Source organism: Pomacea canaliculata, linkage group LG5, assembly GCF_003073045.1.
Source record: "Pomacea canaliculata isolate SZHN2017 linkage group LG5, ASM307304v1, whole genome shotgun sequence".
In the NCBI taxonomy this organism is placed as follows: Eukaryota; Metazoa; Mollusca; class Gastropoda; order Architaenioglossa; family Ampullariidae; genus Pomacea; species Pomacea canaliculata.
Window position 1 is genome coordinate 16727238 of NC_037594.1, and position 19223 is coordinate 16746460.

The 19223-nt window shown below is 36.6% G+C and overlaps 2 protein-coding genes across 7 annotated transcripts in view; one reads left to right on the forward strand and one right to left on the reverse strand.

The window, feature by feature from the left end:
* LOC112563640 (dedicator of cytokinesis protein 1-like) overlaps positions 1-10233 on the forward strand; it is a 54866-nt gene extending 44633 nt beyond the window's left edge. The window contains 4 exon segments of the mRNA XM_025237833.1: positions 62-281; positions 3807-3963; positions 4984-5126; positions 6405-10233. Of these exon segments, the coding sequence (XP_025093618.1) occupies positions 62-281; positions 3807-3963; positions 4984-5126; positions 6405-6479 (595 nt within the window). The 3' untranslated portion in view covers positions 6480-10233.
* Positions 10234-10482: 249 nt separating this feature from the next.
* The window catches only part of LOC112563642 (dematin-like), a 31710-nt gene continuing 22969 nt past the window's right edge, over positions 10483-19223 (reverse strand). For all 6 annotated transcript variants that reach the window (XM_025237837.1, XM_025237838.1, XM_025237836.1 and 3 more), the window contains 8 exons: positions 17088-17354; positions 16825-16917; positions 15577-15662; positions 15381-15444; positions 15043-15083; positions 14537-14641; positions 14249-14320; positions 10483-14084 (listed from right to left, as the gene is read on the reverse strand). In XM_025237837.1, the coding sequence (XP_025093622.1) occupies positions 13971-14084; positions 14249-14320; positions 14537-14641; positions 15043-15083; positions 15381-15444; positions 15577-15662; positions 16825-16917; positions 17088-17354 (842 nt within the window). In that variant the 3' untranslated portion in view covers positions 10483-13970. The remainder of the gene's footprint in view (positions 14085-14248; positions 14321-14536; positions 14642-15042; positions 15084-15380; positions 15445-15576; positions 15663-16824; positions 16918-17087; positions 17355-19223) is intronic.

Genomic DNA, 19223 nt, shown 5'->3' on the forward strand with positions numbered 1-19223 from the left:
GCTAACATTGTAGTGGTATGTATTGTTGAATTTCTCAAAATCTTGGGCTTGTCATTGGCAGAATACAACCAGGTTCCATGACTACACCACGTAATAGCACCACCTCTCGAACCCAGTCTGTATGGGTCAAGGACAGGTCTATGTCAGCACCTCAGGTCAACAAGCCTCAGTCAAAGGTCAGCCTGAGCAACATAAAAAAGCGTGTGTCACAGGTCACGGAACAACTGAGTGGTGACTCCAGCCAACGCAACTCCTGCGAGCTCATTGAATTGAACGAGCAGGCATGTAGTGCATCAGTTGCTTCTTCTGAATTTGATTTATTTCTTGTTATCAGTTTATTGGGTTGGTTTCCTCTTTAATTTTCGGCTTCCATGGGCACACAAAATTGTTTTACATGCTAGCATGTTTCAAGGCATATTAATAAACAATAGAAATAATGGCTAATATAGATAGAGACCAGGATCTATATCCTGTCAGATCCCAAATATTAAGTAATATTCTAATACATAAAATGTTAGTGCTTAAAGTTGCATTTACCTAAACCCAAAAATAAATATTTTTGTTTCAGAAATTAAGTTTTTTTTCTTTTGATATGATTTTTATTGAACAATCACTTTCTGTTAAGTTGGTTGTTGTCTATATCTCAGAAATACAAATAAATGGCATTGTTATGTGAGGTTCTTCTCTCCCATATTGTGGACACATTTCAAGCTTTGTGAAAAATCAAAATTAATAAGCTTATTTTTATCATAGTCAGTTATCTGTAAGAAGTATTCAGGTCAACAAATTTCTTCACATTGTTAACAGATGGTTTATTAAGACACTAAGTAATTTAGCAAGTGCTTGAGAGAGCTTGCATTGATTTATAAACAACAGCAGCAAAAATACAAATAGGCCAGTACATGTATCAAGACAGTCTCACAAGAAGTAAACTTGTGATACCATAGTAATACAGTAGTCATATAGACAACCTGTGATGTTCTTTGATCATCAACAATTTTTTAATATTATCAGCTAGTTCTGGAGACGATTTTAATGGTACTGCCCTGTTAAGCTGGATTCTCCAGATCTCAGGCAGCAGAACTCAGAGTTAACTATCAGAAGCAACGGATGCAGTCCACCTGCCTGCCATCGTTTCATGGATTTGTTCCCAAGGAGCACATTTAATCACTGCCTGAGGACTCTTGCACTCTATACTTTTAAAGCTTTTCTTTGAAAAACTAATATACCTGTTTTTGTAGGCACAAATATATATACAGAGAGAGTGTAAGAGAGAGAGTTTATGTGAATGTGTAAGAAAATGATAGCATCATAAGTGTGTGTGTGTGAGAGAGAGAAATGATAGCATCTAAAGTGTGTGTGAGAGTGAGAGATAGAAAATGGTAGCATCATATTTGTGTGTGTGAGAGAGAATGGTAGCATCATATGTGTGTGTGAGAGAGATTGGTAGCATCATAAGTGTGTGAGAGAGAATGGTAGCATCATAAGTGTGTGAGAGTGAGAGAGAATGGTAGCATCATATGTATGTGTGAGAGAGATTGGTAGCATCATATGTGTGTGTGAGAGAATGGTAGCATCATATGTATGTGTGAGAGAATGGTAGCATCATATGTATGTGTGAGAGAATGGTAGCATCATGTGTATGTGAGAGAGAGAATGGTTGCATCATATGTATGTGTGAGAGAGATTGGTAGAATCATATGTGTGTGAGAGAGAATGGTAGCATCATAAGTGTGTGTGAGAGAATGGTAGCATCATAAGTGTGTGATGTTTACATGTGTATGTAAATATCACTGCATGTATGCATGTTTTTGTGGGCATATATGTGTGCTTATGTATGGCTGTATATGTATAGTTGTCTGTATTAATTGCATAAAATTGTGAGTGAGAGAGAAAGAAAAAGATACAAATGAGAAAGAGATTAGTAGATCTGTGTATCCTTCCTTTACATATTTAATATAACCTGGTTCAGTATATCCCATGTAACACATTTTTGCATGTATATCAAGCTTAAAGTAATATTGTCCAAAATAAAGCTTAAAGTGGCTAACTGCAGCTTTAAGGGAGATTTTCATAGGTAATGATATAAAATATACTACATTACTGTGAAAATGAAGCATCATCATGCCTGCTGTTGCTTGTAACTAAGAATTTGATAGATATAGGACTTTTAAACTTACAAAATGCAGTCATTAGAAGGCTCCTGCAAAGCAATAATAGAATGCATCTAGGTGTTAGGCACAGGAGGGAAAAGTAATATCGAAAGCCTAACATGATACTTTAAATGGTATGAAAAATTAAAGAAGTAAATGACTGTTCTTACATTTTTCAGGGTTGTTTAGGTAATTAAACGAGTTTTGAGAATTATATATTCTTGCCATAATGTCTTGAAAAAGTGAGAAAAATCATTTTTTGGTGGCCTGTATTATGTGCATTAGAATGCCATAGTTGTGGTGATCTGACTTGAACAAAAAGATTTTAACACAGGTTATTTACCTATGTGACCTCTATTTTCTCTGAATTGATGTTTCCTTGCTGAGCCTGTTGATAATCTGAATATCATGTTATATTTTCACTGCAAACCTGTCACCTTTTGCAATCTATCTTATCTATGGTATTCTTTTGTTTTAGGACTTAAATCTTTTTCTGTTAACTGATTTTATGAGGGCAAAAACTGGTTTCACAATGTTAACCTCATAGTCCACTGGTCCATAAAATGGATAACAAAATGATGATTCTGATATCTAGTTGAGACTGGATAGAAAGAAGAAATCATGCCTAGTCCAGTGGCTGTACAGCCATGGTAACTCGACCAGTAACTAGAAAAACTTTTATCAGCAACCTTCTTTGTAAGAGTTATCAGGAGAAATCAGTCGCAGGTACTGCTAGGGCTACCCTGCTAGTTCCTGATGTAATGTAACATACCTGTACAGGGAATTATATTAGTGTACACTGTTATTTGAGAATAGAGCAGAGATCATTTTTGGCCCTCTTACTCCATTGGGACTATCCCATATAAATGACAAACTACTTCCCTTTCTACCTTTATGCAAGTCATTTTTGACCAACAAGTTTCCTACTTTGGGGGGATTGGCTTACTTTTGAATTTCATTGTAGCTTGGTTTGGCTTTTCTGCTTTTCTTTTGCAGTTGCAGCTGGCTGGAGTTTTAAAAATATTACCAAGAATAATATGGGTGTTTGTGTATGTGTGTATAACATGAGCACATGCATGTGATTATGATGTAGATCTTTATGTAGCAGTTTTGCTAATTTAATATCAATAATTTTGCTTAAAAATTGCTTCATACATTTCTATACAAGAGCCATATAAAAATTGCTTGAATGAAAATCTTTTCAGTATGATGGTCTAAATTAAAATGATTATACTAGCATGTGAAATGATAGATCGCACAATAGATTGATCTTTAGTATAGAAAAGAAAAGAGAGTTATATAGATTTATTTTTAATATTATTTTTTAAGGGTTCAGATTCTTTCCTTTTAGAAGGTTTGAAATTAAAACAAATGATCTTTTGGTCTGTATGTTGGCCTGTCTTATTACCATCCTTTCAGCTTTTTTTTATGTCCAACTCCCATTGTGTGCTTGAACTACAGTCCTTGTGCAGCAAGGTGTTTCCTGTCTTGGATCCAACTTACAAGTTTTGCAGCATGTTCAGGGCCAAAGTTTGAAAGATCTCAGCAGCAACATTTTTAAGCATGCCCACAAAACTTCTACAGATTGACAGTTCCTTTTAAAATCTTCACAGATAACATGTTCTAGAATCTAGAGAGTATCATGTGTTACAGCTGACCCCACGCAGACCTCCCAGACCTGATTCCGAGCGCCGGCCAAGCCGACCACCAAGTGGCTTGTCACTTCCTCCACTGGGGAGCAAAACTAACAGTGTCAGCAGTCTGGCTTCCTCTGAGAGTACAGTAACTTCCACCTCCAACCGACTTTCAGGTTAGCTGCTAAATTTTATAAGGATTTCATATAATATTGTTAGCTTCTTTTTCTCTGTTGTTTATTCATTACTGTTACCAGTCATTGGGGAGATCAAATGGATAGATGAGGAAGCTGATAAGGCCTGTCTTTGTCGATGGTGAACAGGGACAGCTGGCTTATTAATTCATGTTCATACGTTCCTGGCATCCTTTTTGTGTGGAAACAATGCTTTATACTCCAATCTCCATGTGTCTTAATTGTTAACTGTGCATGTGGAGGTTGTACCTGACGTGATGTCCATCTCTGATGATGTGATCTCATCCCCTTCTGCTGTTTTCTTTTTCTTGTAAAGCACATCAAGCTCACCTCTGTGTCGGGAAATGAGATATACATTATTATTAAGTCATTGATGTAGTGTACAGAAGTGTTCAGGAAAGCACCACAAAATAGAGTTTACTAGTTATTGATTAATGATTTAATGCAATGAATGTAGCATCGGTTTGAGGACATTGAGGACATCCAGTGGGAAAAAAGTCAGTTATCACAACCAGCAGCACAACTTCTATAGAATATTACAGGAAGTCTCTTTTTTAAAAAATGCTGTGGTATGCTCTATGAATTTGTAAAAGTGTAAAGTGAAGGTTGGCAGATGCCGGCATTAATTGACTAGGTTCTTATTCAGCAACTGGCAAAACTTAGCAAAGTTTGGTCTAAAACCTGCTTCAGTGGAATCTCTTGCCAACACAGTAAATAGTTTCAATGGCTTCATTTTTTCATTTTCAATCCTCACCATTCACTTATCGCTTACTTCTTCCTCTCTCTGTCTCACCCTTTCTCCCCACTACCCCACTGTGTCTCTCCAGAGTTGTTCTTTTCCCAGCTCATTTCTTTTCCTCTACGCTCTCTCCCCCTTTTTTTTCTCTTGCTCATCGCTTTTTTCTTCCATGCTTTTTTTCACCCTGTCTCTCAACTTTTTTTCTGTCTTTCGTTCATTCACAGTCATTAAGCACCTAGTTTTGCACCAAGGTTCATTTTCAGATGCCAGTGAACCAGACTCCACCGATGAACAGCCACCACCAATTCCAGAGAAGCAAGCTTATGCTGACTACAGTAACATGAATCCCAGTGACCCACCGCCTGTGCCTCGCCGTACCTCCACAGTCTCCACACACCGCCAGAAGGTGGGCATCTTCAGCAAACTGTTTAATCTGTGAAATGGCTGCAAATGAGACTAGACAACATCAACTTGTTCTGCACAAGTTGCAATACAAAATGTTTGCCACATCATGGATTTAATTATTACTACCAGAAAAGCAAAAAAAAAAAAAAAAAGTAAAAAAATTGACATTTTAAAATTTTTTTTGCATTTTTTAAAATAATTTTGAATGTTTTAGAGGAGTAGGATGCAGAAGTTTTTTCCTCATATTCTGCAACTCCTCCAATGATATTGTACTTGTTCGCAATCTAGGCAGCATGAAAATATTTTTGTAAAATTTACATTTAATTTTAACCTTGTTTTTTTTCTAAAAAAAAAAAAAAAAAATCCCCCAAAAAATAATAACAAAAAGATCTCTTCCCATAAAATTCTTACAACTTGAGGGTTGAGAATATATTTGTTCCACCCTTTTAGCAGTTTAGATTATTGGCCAAGGATTAGAAAAAGTTAAATGTCAGATCTGTATACATTGACGTGGTTTACTTCTCCCACCCCACCCCTACTTCCTGCCTTTTTTCTGTAACTAGATCACAACTTCCTCTTGCTAGCAGGATAGCAGCATTTTCATTTTGATAGAATTCTCATTTAGGGTCTCATTCTGAAACTTTTGGGATTATGAGAATTGCTGTGTCCATAAAAATTGCACAGTTGGTGAATTATTAAACTGCAGAAATGAACATTGTGGAATGTCCCTAAAACATAGAGAATGAAGATCTCAGTTTAGGCAGACCTCATGGTTTTTGCAACATTTAAAAATTCTGTTTTTGTCCCCTCTCTCATGAATTCTGTATATAATCTGTAACCCAGCATGAAATGTTAAAAAAGAAGCTTTTAGCTGAATAGTTCTCTAGCTCTGCTGCTCATTTTGCTAAAGCATCAAATAGCACTCATCTTCCCAGTAAGAGCTTTTCCATTTAAATGTGAATGACAATTTTTAATAAGGAAGGCTTTGGTGATATGTGTGTGTGTGTGTGTGTTCAGGCATGCGAGAGAGAAAATATATAAAAACATAACGTGTATTCATGTGTATTTGAGTGAGAGAAAGGAGAATAGCCTGTTGTGAACTTGTATGCAATATTTTTTCCTTTTTTTTTTTTTTTTTTCGAAGTCAGTTTTCTTGCTTAGTAATCTGTCCTCCAGGTTTGCTTGTCCACAAGCTTAAAATGGATTGCTTGTTCACAGTCTTTAAAAATAGCTTTCACTTGTTCACTTACCACACTCTCTGATCCTCTCCTTTCCACAGCCTTTGCCTCCTGTTCCTGCCGAGGAACCTCCTCCGCCGCCTGTACCCCGCAAGATGAGCTTTCCACCTTCTTGACCTTACAAGTTAACCTAACAGTGGCCTTGACCTCAGGCTGATTTCTGATCACCTTGACCATTGACTTCCTCATGGTCAGTGGTCTTGGGTGAAGTTTACCCTAGGCAGACAGTCACCGCATACCTTGCATGAGACACTCACTGGTGCTGCATGAAGGATGAAGTTGGCGTATGCACAATACAGAGTCAGCTACATCATCCTACCATTGCAAGAGATGCAACATGCTCGCTCGACTCTTCTGCTTCTGGCACTCTAGTTACCTTTTGTAAGATACATTATCAGCACCATAATGGCATATTAAGCATGCATGTTTTCCCTGTTGTAAAGCTCAAGACGAATGAGATTTCTCAGCCAAGTCTTGCAACTTGATGGCTGTATTTCTCATGCTATTATACCTTGCCTTCATTCTTATTCATTGTAACAATTTCATTCTCATCTGGAAAAAAAAATTGGAGTTTTCGAAGGTTAAAGGGAATGGCACCTTAAAAGAAGAAGAAAGTTGTGTTTGGCGATTTAAATAAGTGGTGGGGGAGGGAGGGCCATCTTTGAAGTGTGCTTTAATATAGGAACAGCTACTAACAAAATACATTTCCTGATTTTCATGTTTTGGAAAATTAATGAAGAAGGAAGGGGTTTACTGAATTGTAGGTGGAACTTCAGCGTGGAAAACCAGGTTAAGTTACATGTGTTGGGGAATCCTTGCAATGGAGATTTCAATTTTCATATATTTATCTTGCATGTTGTATATTTTGTGCCGTAATATATCTGTCTGCCCATGTACCCTTTTCCTTTTTTATTTTGTTTTGTTATTGTCTTACACATTGTGGATATTCAACACAACATTACTTCTCTGGCTTTCAAAGCATCATTGTACTTCCTAGTCATTGAAGAGAAAGTGCAGCTCATGTCCTATGATTTGTACCAGGAGCAGCTTCTAGTTGGGCAGCATGTCACCCACATAACGAACTCCACATGGGAGATGTCAAACTGAGTGTGGATTTTGAACATTTACAAACATTGAGTCAATGAATCTGAAGATTTTTTTAAATGAAATCACCTTTTCCACCATATTTAAGATTCTTGACTGATGACATGCATTGCCATCAATACTTTTTTTTCTGTTCCCAACCCCCATCTTTCAAAGGGCTTTAGATAAAAAATATTTTTAAAAACTGATAAAACGTATTATTGTCCGGTGCAGAGGACCTAGAAGGTTCTCTGACAGTAACTAAGCGTTCCAGTGATGGTGAGAACCTTGACAGTATGGGATTCTTTGGGGTCTGAGGATACATTCATTTATCCCTCCCCCAAAAAATAAAATTTAAGCACATCTTTCTGACCTACACCATTATTTCTCAACATTCAAAATCATTTGTCAGTTAAGTTATTGCTTTGAAAGAATTATGTCAATTGTTTTTCCCCTTGAAACAGCTTTCATGTGATTTTGGTGCTAAAATGATTTGCATTACCACAATGTAATTAGATGGAAACAATAGATCTTGTGTCAGCAGGGATCAAAGGATGAACACAGCTGTTTGCGTCTGTTACATTTGGAAGAAATGTTAATATTTTTCATTCCCACAAAAGAATGTTCATTTTTGAACAAAATACTAGCATCTGCATGTTTCAGTGGACTAAAAAATGTCTTTGAAAGAACAGTGTAACAGGAGCTGAAATTTACTAGGCATAAAGATTGGTAAGAGGAATTGTGTTGGCTTCTTCATCAAAACCAATGGACTCTTTAACATTAAGATAGTGGTTTTTTGACTAAATTGTTTGAATAATAAATTCTGGACAAAATAATTGCTCAGATCTGTAGGAACTTTGTGATATTTTTTATCTGGAATGTAATCTCAGAAAGCCTTTGTCTGACATGAAAGCTTCTGTTCTCTTGATGGACAGCAAACTCGGATCTCTTCTCTGAGACAGTCACTTCTAGTCTAAGGTTTGTCTTTTTTTACATTTATGTGCAAGACATTTTGGGTTGAAAAAGAATAGTGAGACATAGTCATCATCAGGCAATTACTATGTAAGGTTGAACCAAAATTGCCTGTGGACTTTTTCAACCCTGTGATGACAAACCATTAAATATCAAAAAGGGACTCTCAGTGCTTTAATGTAATAATGCCTGATTATTTCTCATAGATGTTTTTACAATTTAGTGTACTAGTGGCTTTTAGACAAACGTTTTTGATGTAATTTTCGGGGAGGGTAGAAGCAATTGTGCTTTTAAGTTTAGTAGTGATGTCATTGGTAATTTGCAGATAAAAGACTACATATTTTGGATTTTCCCAACAGAGATCAGAAAGTAATCTGATACTGTTGGGTATTTTATTTTTGTACAAAGTTTTGGATACTTTTATACTAGTTTTGTGTTTTGTTCCCTATTTCTGGTTAGGTGTGAAACATAAAATGTCCTTTGATTTTAACATGCTTTGTGGTAAAAATTCAAGATTTTTCTTGATCATAAGGAAGTACTGTTTCTTGATATTTCTTTGTAATGACTTTTTTCCCAACTATAGCCACAGCACAAAGCATTTTTGTAAGTCAGTTGCATTATGTGAGTCATTTGCCAAACAATTTATCATTGAGGTAATTAAGAAGCACGGATTACATGTTGTATGTTGTCCTGACTTCATATATTAATCTGTTGCATGTTGGGGACAAAGAATATATTTGCATGTACCATTTTTGCCGGACACAGTATTTGGTGGCAGGGACCAAGTTAGAAACAGGGACAAGATAAAAGGCATGTCTGTGGTAGGATGTTTTATTGAGAGTGCCTCAAGGAGGCAGATCAGCAGGAATTCACATGTAGCAGTCACGTTTCTTAATGAGCTCCACTCAAAAACATGGGTCAAAAGCTGGTGTAGTCTGATGAAGCCAAGTTATCAGTATTGTGTACCTGCTGTAGGCCTGCGTTGTATACAGTTTTGAATGTAAAGCACTCTACACCTTTGTGTTCATTAAAACGCAGAGTGAGGATTTACTGTACTGAAGCATATTTACGAGAAGGTGGGAGCTCATCAACATCACATATTGCCAAGAGGGAGAGGGTCTGCATGATGTCCTGTTTAGGTTAGTAGTTAAAGGCAGTAGTGAGTGCCTAATATACTTGGGAAGGTAAAATGCTATACCTTACACATGGCAAACCATTTAAAATTCATCTAAGGCTCCATAATCCTATGACTGTAGGACCAATGAATGAGTTAATGATCTGTATGTCTTCTTAAACCAAGCATTATTGCACACAAGAACAATAGCTAGTTCTGCAGCTTGCATTATTCACTGATAAAATTGATGGTTTTATTGGTTTATTTAGCTCATGGCAGAAAGTATTCGAGAGGAAGTTGTAGAAATATGCCAGTGTAACCATCTCATTGCCTTAGAAGAAAACAACTGATGGTTCCAGGAAGACATCTAGTCCCTAACCAAATACTTGTCATTTAGTTGTCACATTGTTCCTGTCTTTTCGGGTGCTTTTTTGATGGATTTGAAAGTTTATCTTGTTCTAGAAGTTGTGGAGGAGGGTTGATCATCAGGCAGGCCTGTAAAGTCACAGCAATATAACATGTACCCATTGCTTTGTCCTAAACATCTTGTACAGTGAATATGTATTTGTGTACTTAAAAGTAGCTTTAGTTGTAATGCTTATTTAACAGATTTAGAAATGGATCAAATGGCTGGCACAATAAAACAAAGCGAGGATTAAATAATATTGGTAGCATAATAAATTCACTTGGTTCATCTTTTTGGCAAGTCTTAAAAGACTAGTCTTTTATCACTGCTAAATGTGGAGTGATGATGCAGTTATATAGACATACTGCAAAGCATGTTTGTGACGACTGTACTTAAAGACCTCGTCCTTAAAAATAAATTTGAACACTTTCCCCACTTGATGCTGTTAATAATGTGCTAATGCATTAAAAGTTAATAACATTGCTTGAAAAAAATACTAAATGCAACTGAACTAGCACAAAAGGTAAGGGCTGAACATATTCTGCAAGCTTGTTAAATTTTTTTTAATGCCAGGAAATGAAAGACAGCATGTATAATCTTTCTTTTATTCTTGCATACACAGCTTGTTTTCAGCAAAAAATGGCACAAAAATCACAATCTGTACATCTGGGAAAAAAAATAAAACCCCTCTTCCCTCATGTTTAAAAAAATGCAATGACTTGGTTTTTAAAATGAGACAGCAGCTCACATTCAGGACTGACCAAAGCTCACAACCACAAAAATTGCCAATCATGGTGTACAATTAAAAAATAATCATGGCTATTTTTTCCTCATCTGCAATTTTCAAATTCCTTGGTATAAGGTCATAACTCCTTTCGCCTCTCAAAAGGTTTCTGACTGCCATCAGAAGGTGCGTCAAGAATTAAACCAATTAAAACTTCAGCCAAGGAGAGTATGGTAGCTGCAAACACCCCCAGCATGTAATAAACCTTTCACAATAAGCATCCTCAGGACTGCACCATTATAAAAACAGTTCTACAAGATATTATCATACCTGAAATCCTACAAATCACTACTCTCACAATTAAACATCAATTCTGCAGACTTTTTCATTTCCAAAGATGACCATTTACCTGCCATTTTTTTAATCTTATTCACAGGTCTGACTTGCAGATGTGGCTTTATGTTTGGACATATATTGGAACACAATAAGCTAATTCTGGTTAGGGGTCTTTGTTCCTTTTTACTTCTTTAAATCCAGCCTTGAAACAAATATATACATCATGCACTTCGGGGCAGCATGATCCAGTCTGATATGGACATGTTTGAAAATATTGCAATGGCAGAAGCTTCTAACAGATGAAGGACTAGGTTCACAGTCACTAAGAACAAATCTAGATTCTACACCTCACAACACTAGAATGTCACAAAAATAAATATACCATGATAAAAATAAGAAATGTGCAAAATACAAAAGCATTAAAAACTAAGGATGGTGCAAGTGGTTTGCTATGTAGCATTTAAGCTTAATGTTCATTTCAATTTTGTATAGCTGAACTCTATTCACCCTGTGGTATAAAATCTTGTAAAAACAAGTCACACCTCCCATCAATGTTAAATGAACGCCTGCAAAGCTTTCTCTTGCTGCAATGTTTCTTTACAAGTACCATGGAAGTTAATGAGTGCCTAATGGACAACGTTTATCACTCATCAAAAAAAAAATCAAACATTTCTACAGGAAAAACATTGGGTGCATTGCAAGCTTTAGCAGCAGTCCACAACATGAAAAAGACTGCATTCACAGGCTGTGCATTCTCAACTTCTTTATTCCTAGTCCTCTTCAATATGCTGCAACACCACCATTGCAGATCATTCTGATTTTAATATGCACATTTCCCATGTGGTCTATACCAAGGCTTGTACACTCCACAGCCAAAAAAAAAAAACAAAAAAAATCAACAAAAAAAATCATGACATGCTCAAAGAGGTAGGCTGGATACTATATACCTGTACAACTAGAGAAAACAACAAAAGCTGCAAGATGGAACTATTTACAGTGTTTTAAACAATATTATGCTAATGTCAAATTTGGAGAACCTACAAGAAAATAACCCACAAACTAAACAACTGAGAAATCCATCTGACACATAAAGTCCATGAAATATCAATGCCAATAGTTGCCATTCAGCAAAATGTGCAATGGCTGAAAACACACAACATGGCAGTGAGGTGAGGGAGGATAAAGAATAAGTTCCCAAACTGAGATGGGAAAGAGGATGCTCATCATCTACACATTAACCACAACAAATTATCAGGAAACAATGTTCTGTGACTCCACCTGCAGCAAAAAACATCAAGTAGTACACCTCTGTGGATCTAGCTCAATGCTTCACTGCATGAAGTCTACTACACCACATGCAGACTATACAGGGATGCTATAAAGCAGCTAAAAATCACAACTATTTAAATCATAACATGACACAATGTGTAGAAATAAAAAACATAAAAAAGGGATGAAAATGAACCTTTCTTTTTTTTTTTTTCTTTTCTTAAAGTCATAATTCAGCCATAAGCACCATTTGCCCGTATCAAAGTAGGAATGCAGAAGTTACTCCAAGGGATCACTGACTAGTCACTGCAGGGATCCTTCATGAGTTTGCATGCATTTTAAAAGAACTTTTTAACCGGTTATGAGGAAAAAAGAAAAAGCTCAATCCAAAAAAGCAGCCTCACATTCTCACACAACTTGCATGAAATTAGGTGAATTTTTTTATCTGCTCCTTGCTTTCCAGCACTGGGGATTTATTTTAGACTTCTCACCTAAAACATCAGGATTTTGATAAAAATGATTTTTAAAATAATGAAAAAAAGGACTCTTTAACTGACCATAAAATACAACTCTACTGACAAAATTACTTTTATGTGCAAGCAAAGTTAAATAAAACAAAGTTTAACTTTTACATACATATCTTTATTAAAAAAAAGAAATGACAGTTTCACTTTAGCCCTATAAATGCTGATCTTTGTTTCTTTGGTTATTTTTATTGTTCCCATTCTGTCCTGCATTCCCACCCCCCACTCCACCATTTCATTTTGCCTTTCAAAGGTGAGAGGGTAGGAAGCAAAAGAAAGTATCATGAAGGACAATGGCTTAAAGGGGGAAAAAGAACTTATGTCCTCACAGGAGATTCTGACATCACTTCCATGCCTTTACTAATTTAGAAACATCAAAATGGCTGCAATTATTACCAGCTCCTCTTAACTGCATCTAAATCCTAAGGCCTTGCTACGCTTAAAATACAAATACCCTCCAATGCAAGGTACGAGTTTAAAATGCTTAAAATAGATTGTTAAAAATAACCCCTAACTCACAAATCTGTTCATAATTTATCCCTTTTAATTTTTTTTACAGTGGCTTGTAAAAGTGTCAAAGCATTAACTTCTATTAAAACCTCTTACGTACAGCTGTAAGCACAATCATGTAAGAGCACATAAAACATACAACTTCTAACCCAAGGCTGCTTTTTACTGGTCAAGCGTCATGCAGTGAAAGCTACATACGGACTTGAATGTTCACTGATTAAATGTTCTCAAACTTTTGCAATACAATGAAAGACAATCACACTGGTTGATAGTACTTTTACAAAAGCACCAAACCAGATTGCATGAACAAAGAACAAACCCCATAAGACCTACAGTTTTTCCTTTTAACGCTTCCAGTGCAGTTTGCACTAATAGATTGTGTCCATTCATCACTATTGAAAGAGTAAAAAAAAAAAAAGCACAAATCTCAAGCTTTAACATGTCTATACAAATTTTAATTCCTTGAAAAAATACTTAAAGCTGATGGTGGCATGCGCTAGCAGACACAGTTGATGAAAAATTATTCTTATTTTTTAATGCTATGCTGAAAGAAAGGTAAAAGTACCTATAACTTTCTCCCCTCCCTCTTCATATTAAAAAAAAACAAACAAACAAACATGAAAAAGCTAAGGCAGAGTTTACTCTATGATGTTTCTGATAAAGCTTCAATCAATAAAGATCCAACTTCTTTTTCATATCATTTCTCTTCCATTCTGCTAAACGATAGAATCGCTCTCGAGGCATCCCAAAAAGTCTCTGGAATTCATCCGAGTTCAGGTGAATCTGAAACAAATATGAAAAAAAGTAAGTGCAGAAAAGTAAGAAATGTGTCACTACACCTGTCACAATCTATGAAGTACGGATGAAAGCAGCTATGCAGTGGTTAATTACCACATTTACCCATGCTATTGAAGTTAGATATCTGGTATATATGCACAGATAATCACCTCTAATTTGTTTCTATCAGCATCACGTGGTAAGTCAAACTTAGTGATTTTTAACCTCTCATACGGATACACCTGCAAAAGAAAGAAAAAAATTCATGACCATCAATATGTTCACGACTAAGATTCAACTGGATAAAAAAAAAATCATTCCATTAATTAGAATTTTACTTTTTCAAGTACATTTCACATTTTCAACTTATTCAAATACACAGGGAAAAGATGAGAATTGTATGGCTGTAAGTAACTGTCATATACAGGCCAGCATTTGCATAAGACTGCCAGACTTACTGGAGGCTCAGCTTCAGTATGCCAAGTGCTTTTCTGAAGCTTCAGCAGAGGTATTGAAGGAACATCATAGGCTGCAACACTGGAAACTCCACTTCGACCCTCTCGCTATTACACAAATAATAATAATTAAAAAAATGTCTACTGAAGGCATGTACAAAAGGGATTTTTCTAAAACTCACACTCATCTCCATAACTAACCACCTACTGCTATTTTACAGGCAAGTAATCCATGCAGGTGTCCTCAACAAATTCAAGCTATAGATGATTCACCCATTAGTACCGATCACATCTGGATTCATCAGATATTTTTATATTTTTCTATTGACTGTTGATGCACTGAATATTTAAAAGCAACACACACAATTTGTTAGCAATGCAGCCATGGATTCATTAACTGTGGGTTTAACAACATAAATAGAAGCAACTTGGTTGTAGCATCAGAAAACAACTTGATACTTCTAAAATCAAGAGCAGTAACAACTGGATATTGCCTCAGAGTAACATACCCTGGATCCACTATCTCCAGTCAGAGTGGAGGACGAGGTATCTGAAACACAAACAACACTCAAAGTAAAACAGAAGTTAATTCATATATATCTTGTTATATAAGATCAACTCAAAAAAAAAAAAAAGCAATGGCATTCTCGGTACACACTCCTCATCTTTCACATTTAAAAATCTGCCTTTCCTCTGATAATGATAAATAGTTTTGAAATCTTTTTCATGTTCAACAACTGATTTAAGCACAGAAATGCAGTGAACATCTTATTTCTCTTTAAAAAAAAACAAAAAAATTTAACCTTGCACTAATTAAATGATCAAGAAAATGAAATTAGTGACTCACAATTGGATCTCTGGTGTCCCTCAGAGTCCTCCCGGTGACTACCATCACTAAACCCAAAGTAAGTCTGAAAATTAAAAAAAAATTATTTTGGAGGTTCACCACCCATGTTTTTGTTATCAGTGCAGTAACTCAAAAACACTTATTAAACAATTAAGCATTTCATCTAAACATAAACAGAATTATAATGTACACTTACATAGTCTCGGGCTCCATACATTCCTGCTACAGGAAGCGTTGCAGCCCTTGGTGATGTATAGGAAAGACCATAGCCTGGTTTTGGAACTGGAATAAAATGGACAGAGTTTAAAAAAACAATTAGAAAATGGAAATGAAAAGCCATAAAAGAAAATCAAACAATTAAAAAATTCAAGGCTTGCTTGGAAAAATATTAAACCACAAAAACTTGCAAAGTATGCAGATGACATGGCTCTTGTAGCCTGCCTCAAAAATGAGCATTCCCTGTCAAAGTAGCTGGCTTGCATGAGGAAACTGCAGGACTGGTTTGACATCAAACATTAAAAAAAAAAGATGGCCTTTTGGAGAGCATGTGATGGAAGAGATGGCAGTACCACTCTCTCCCCACCAGTTCAAATTAAAGGAGAGCAGGTGCAAAGGGGCTACCAGTTTCAAAGTACCTTGGTACAGTGATAAAAGGCTCTCCTTTAGTGATCATGCACACCAAGTGTACAAAAAGGCCCAGAAGTAACTGCACCTTTTGAGGAAATGCCACAGCTTCAACATCAGCTCTGGAGTGCTGGAAATTGTTTACAGGTTTCTTGTTGAGAGCATTCTCATATTAAACATCGTTGGCTGGTTTGCTCACCTCCTTGTCAAAGACAAAGCAAGGCTGGCCAGTCATCCCCAGGCAAATAAAATTATTGGTACACCCCAGCCGCCACTTTCCGACTTGTACCTTCATGCAGTCAGAAAGATGGCATATAATATCCTCCAGACTGAGCACACCCTCTCCATCCCAGCTTTCAGCTGTTGCCACTGTGCAAAAAACTGCCTACCAGAGGTCCTTTATGCCAGCAGTCATCACCATCCTAAATAAAAAGTACAAGACCTCCTAGGCCTATATTACCCAACATCCTTCTAAGGGGTTTCATGTGTATGTGTGAGAGGGTGTAGGGGAGGGGTGTGTGTTTTGAATGTCTTGTATGGGCATGTATGTCTGCACATTATGTGTTTATATGTGTGTGTATATATATATGGTGCATTTTATATTTGTAGGCGCATACTGAAAGCCAAAGAAAAATTTCTGTATTGGACTATGCCTTGTACTGACAGTAAAGTTTGATTTGATTTAAAAAACCTTAAAATTACTGTAATAAAACAGTATGAAGGAAAGGTGTTCCCAACACATTTGTGCAGCACAAAGACAGTTGGACATAATATCTGACGCACAGCGTGTATGTCACTCTATGACAGGTATTATACTTACTTGGCAAATTAGCTAATGTAGCAGCAGACCTGTATCCCCGGATATCACTGTCATCCCAGGAACGACGTGATCGATCAATAAACCGAGAAGGAGCTGTAATAAAATGAATGATAATTCAGAAAACATTTTACATTAAAAGATGTTGCATATAAGGAAGCCAGTCCAAGGGAATGTCTGAAATGCTATGATACTTTACATACAAATAAAATGCTTTGATCCCTGTGAAAAGGTGTCAAAATTAACTTACACATATACATACTTACAGGCAAACATGGGGGACTGGAAACGTGTGTGGTATCGAGGTTCATACTTTGCACTTGGAACTCTTGATGCCTTCCAAGGGTCCATAGGTTTAACAGGTTTGCATTTCAGCTCCTCCAGCTCCTGATAAATCACTTTACCCATGCCAGACTCATCTTTTATTTTGGAAATTTCCTCCAGTTCCCTCTGAATTTTTGGATCTTCCTTCATACTTTCTTCCTCCTCCTCATCTTCATCTTTCTCCCCACGACTTCTCCTCCTTTGTCGTACTGCAATTGTAAAACTTCTCCAATGACACTTTGTATATGGCATCAAACACACATCTGAAAAATGATAGTTATCAACTAAATCTCTAATCTAACTGTAACACTGTAATGTGCAGTGGTCATGACTAGACAGCACCTCGTATCTCGGACATTTTTGGTTCTTATGAGTTAGAAATGTGAGTTTGTTACTAACATCATTAAATGCTACATTTTTCTACTTCTCATCTCACAACCGGTACCAAAGAAGTTGTAGGGGAGACACAATGTGATGCAGCAGAGGTGAGCTCATGCCATCAGGGCTGGTCCTACACTGTGTGAGAAGGTCCTCAAGTAAATAGCAGGTCAACTCCTTCACATCAGTCACTTAACTTTTCTTCTGTTTGCTACAGTGACAACCACCTTCAATGTACCATTGTACTCATTGAAAGTCTCATCACTTTTTCCTTCATCTCTTGGTTCCACAGCCTCTCCCTAGGGAACAAGAACAGTCTTGTCTCTCTTGTTAATATCTGCTCCAAGATCACTGGAACCAGGCAGAGGGATTTGGCAGCCTTTTATCATCTTAGGAAGACAGCATGCATCCTCTCTATTTCTGATCATGTATTGGCATGTGAGTTTTCACTCTTGTGGTCTGGCTGTAGGTACGCGATGCCTGTATACAGAACCAATTGTCACTGCAACTCATTCATTCCAAGTGCCTTTCATTTGATAAACTCTAATTGCCATGATATTGTACTAGCCTGAGGTGTCCTGGGGTCACCCACAAAATCTGCTGCTGTTAGGAATGTGTGTGTGTAGGAGAGAGAATGTGTGTATAAGAGACACTGTTTCAACATGTACATTTATATTATCTCTTTTACATCATGTGTATGTATTGCTAGTACGAGCCCTATTTTGATCCCTAAAGATCAATAAAGTTGTATTGTTCCGTTGGAGGAATGTCTTCATCAAGGTGTCATGTTGGATGACATTACTGAACCACAGCAGCTTCTGGTAATGAACAGAGGCTTCTGGGTACCTCTATAAGGAGTTGACTAGACTGCAGACAAAGTTGTTCATCTTTTGTTCCGTTAGAGATCTGAAGGAATATCCCAAAGTACTTCATTTTGAATGCCTGGATCCATCACTCCAATTCCATAAGCGATGTCCTCATCTTACAGCAAAACATTCCTTAGTTCCTTGTGCCATACTCTATCGAAAGCCTTCCTGATGTGAATAAAGTTACGGTAAAGATCCTTACTGTGCTGCAGGTGCTTTTCGATGTATATTAATAATGTATAATGTTTTTAAAAAAATGCCTTTCTTGTCATTATTGTTTAGTTTGTATTAAATGTATATGCAGACATTCAATTAAAACCTGACAATGGTGCATAAACACAATTTTCTCTTGAATTATTTTTTTTAAGTCTTTGTCATCATTATTCTTTATTTTGGATATCTCATTAAATGTACATGCAGATGTTCAGTTAATATAAGCAAGTGTTACTCCTTGGGCATTCATTTAGCATGGAACTGGTTGAATAGACTTTTGGTCTGGAGTGATGTCTTATGTTGGATGTTCATCATGGCTCGGTCGATTGGACTCGGGTGAGAGGGCGATTATATAGCAGGAGAGCGAACTTATGGTTTTTGGTTGAAATGACCAGTGCTCATGTAGCGTCTTAACCGGTGCATCTCAGTCAATGGTACTTCATTAATAATCTTTTGCAGAAGTTATGTGTCTATGAAAAATAAAATTATTGTGACCATTTGTGCTTTATTAAGAATTTTTGTCTATCATGGTACATCTTGCTTGATAGCTCGTACCTGAAGAGTTAGTTCCCCTACAAATCTTCAGTCAAGCCTAACAATGGAAGAATAAGAATGACCACA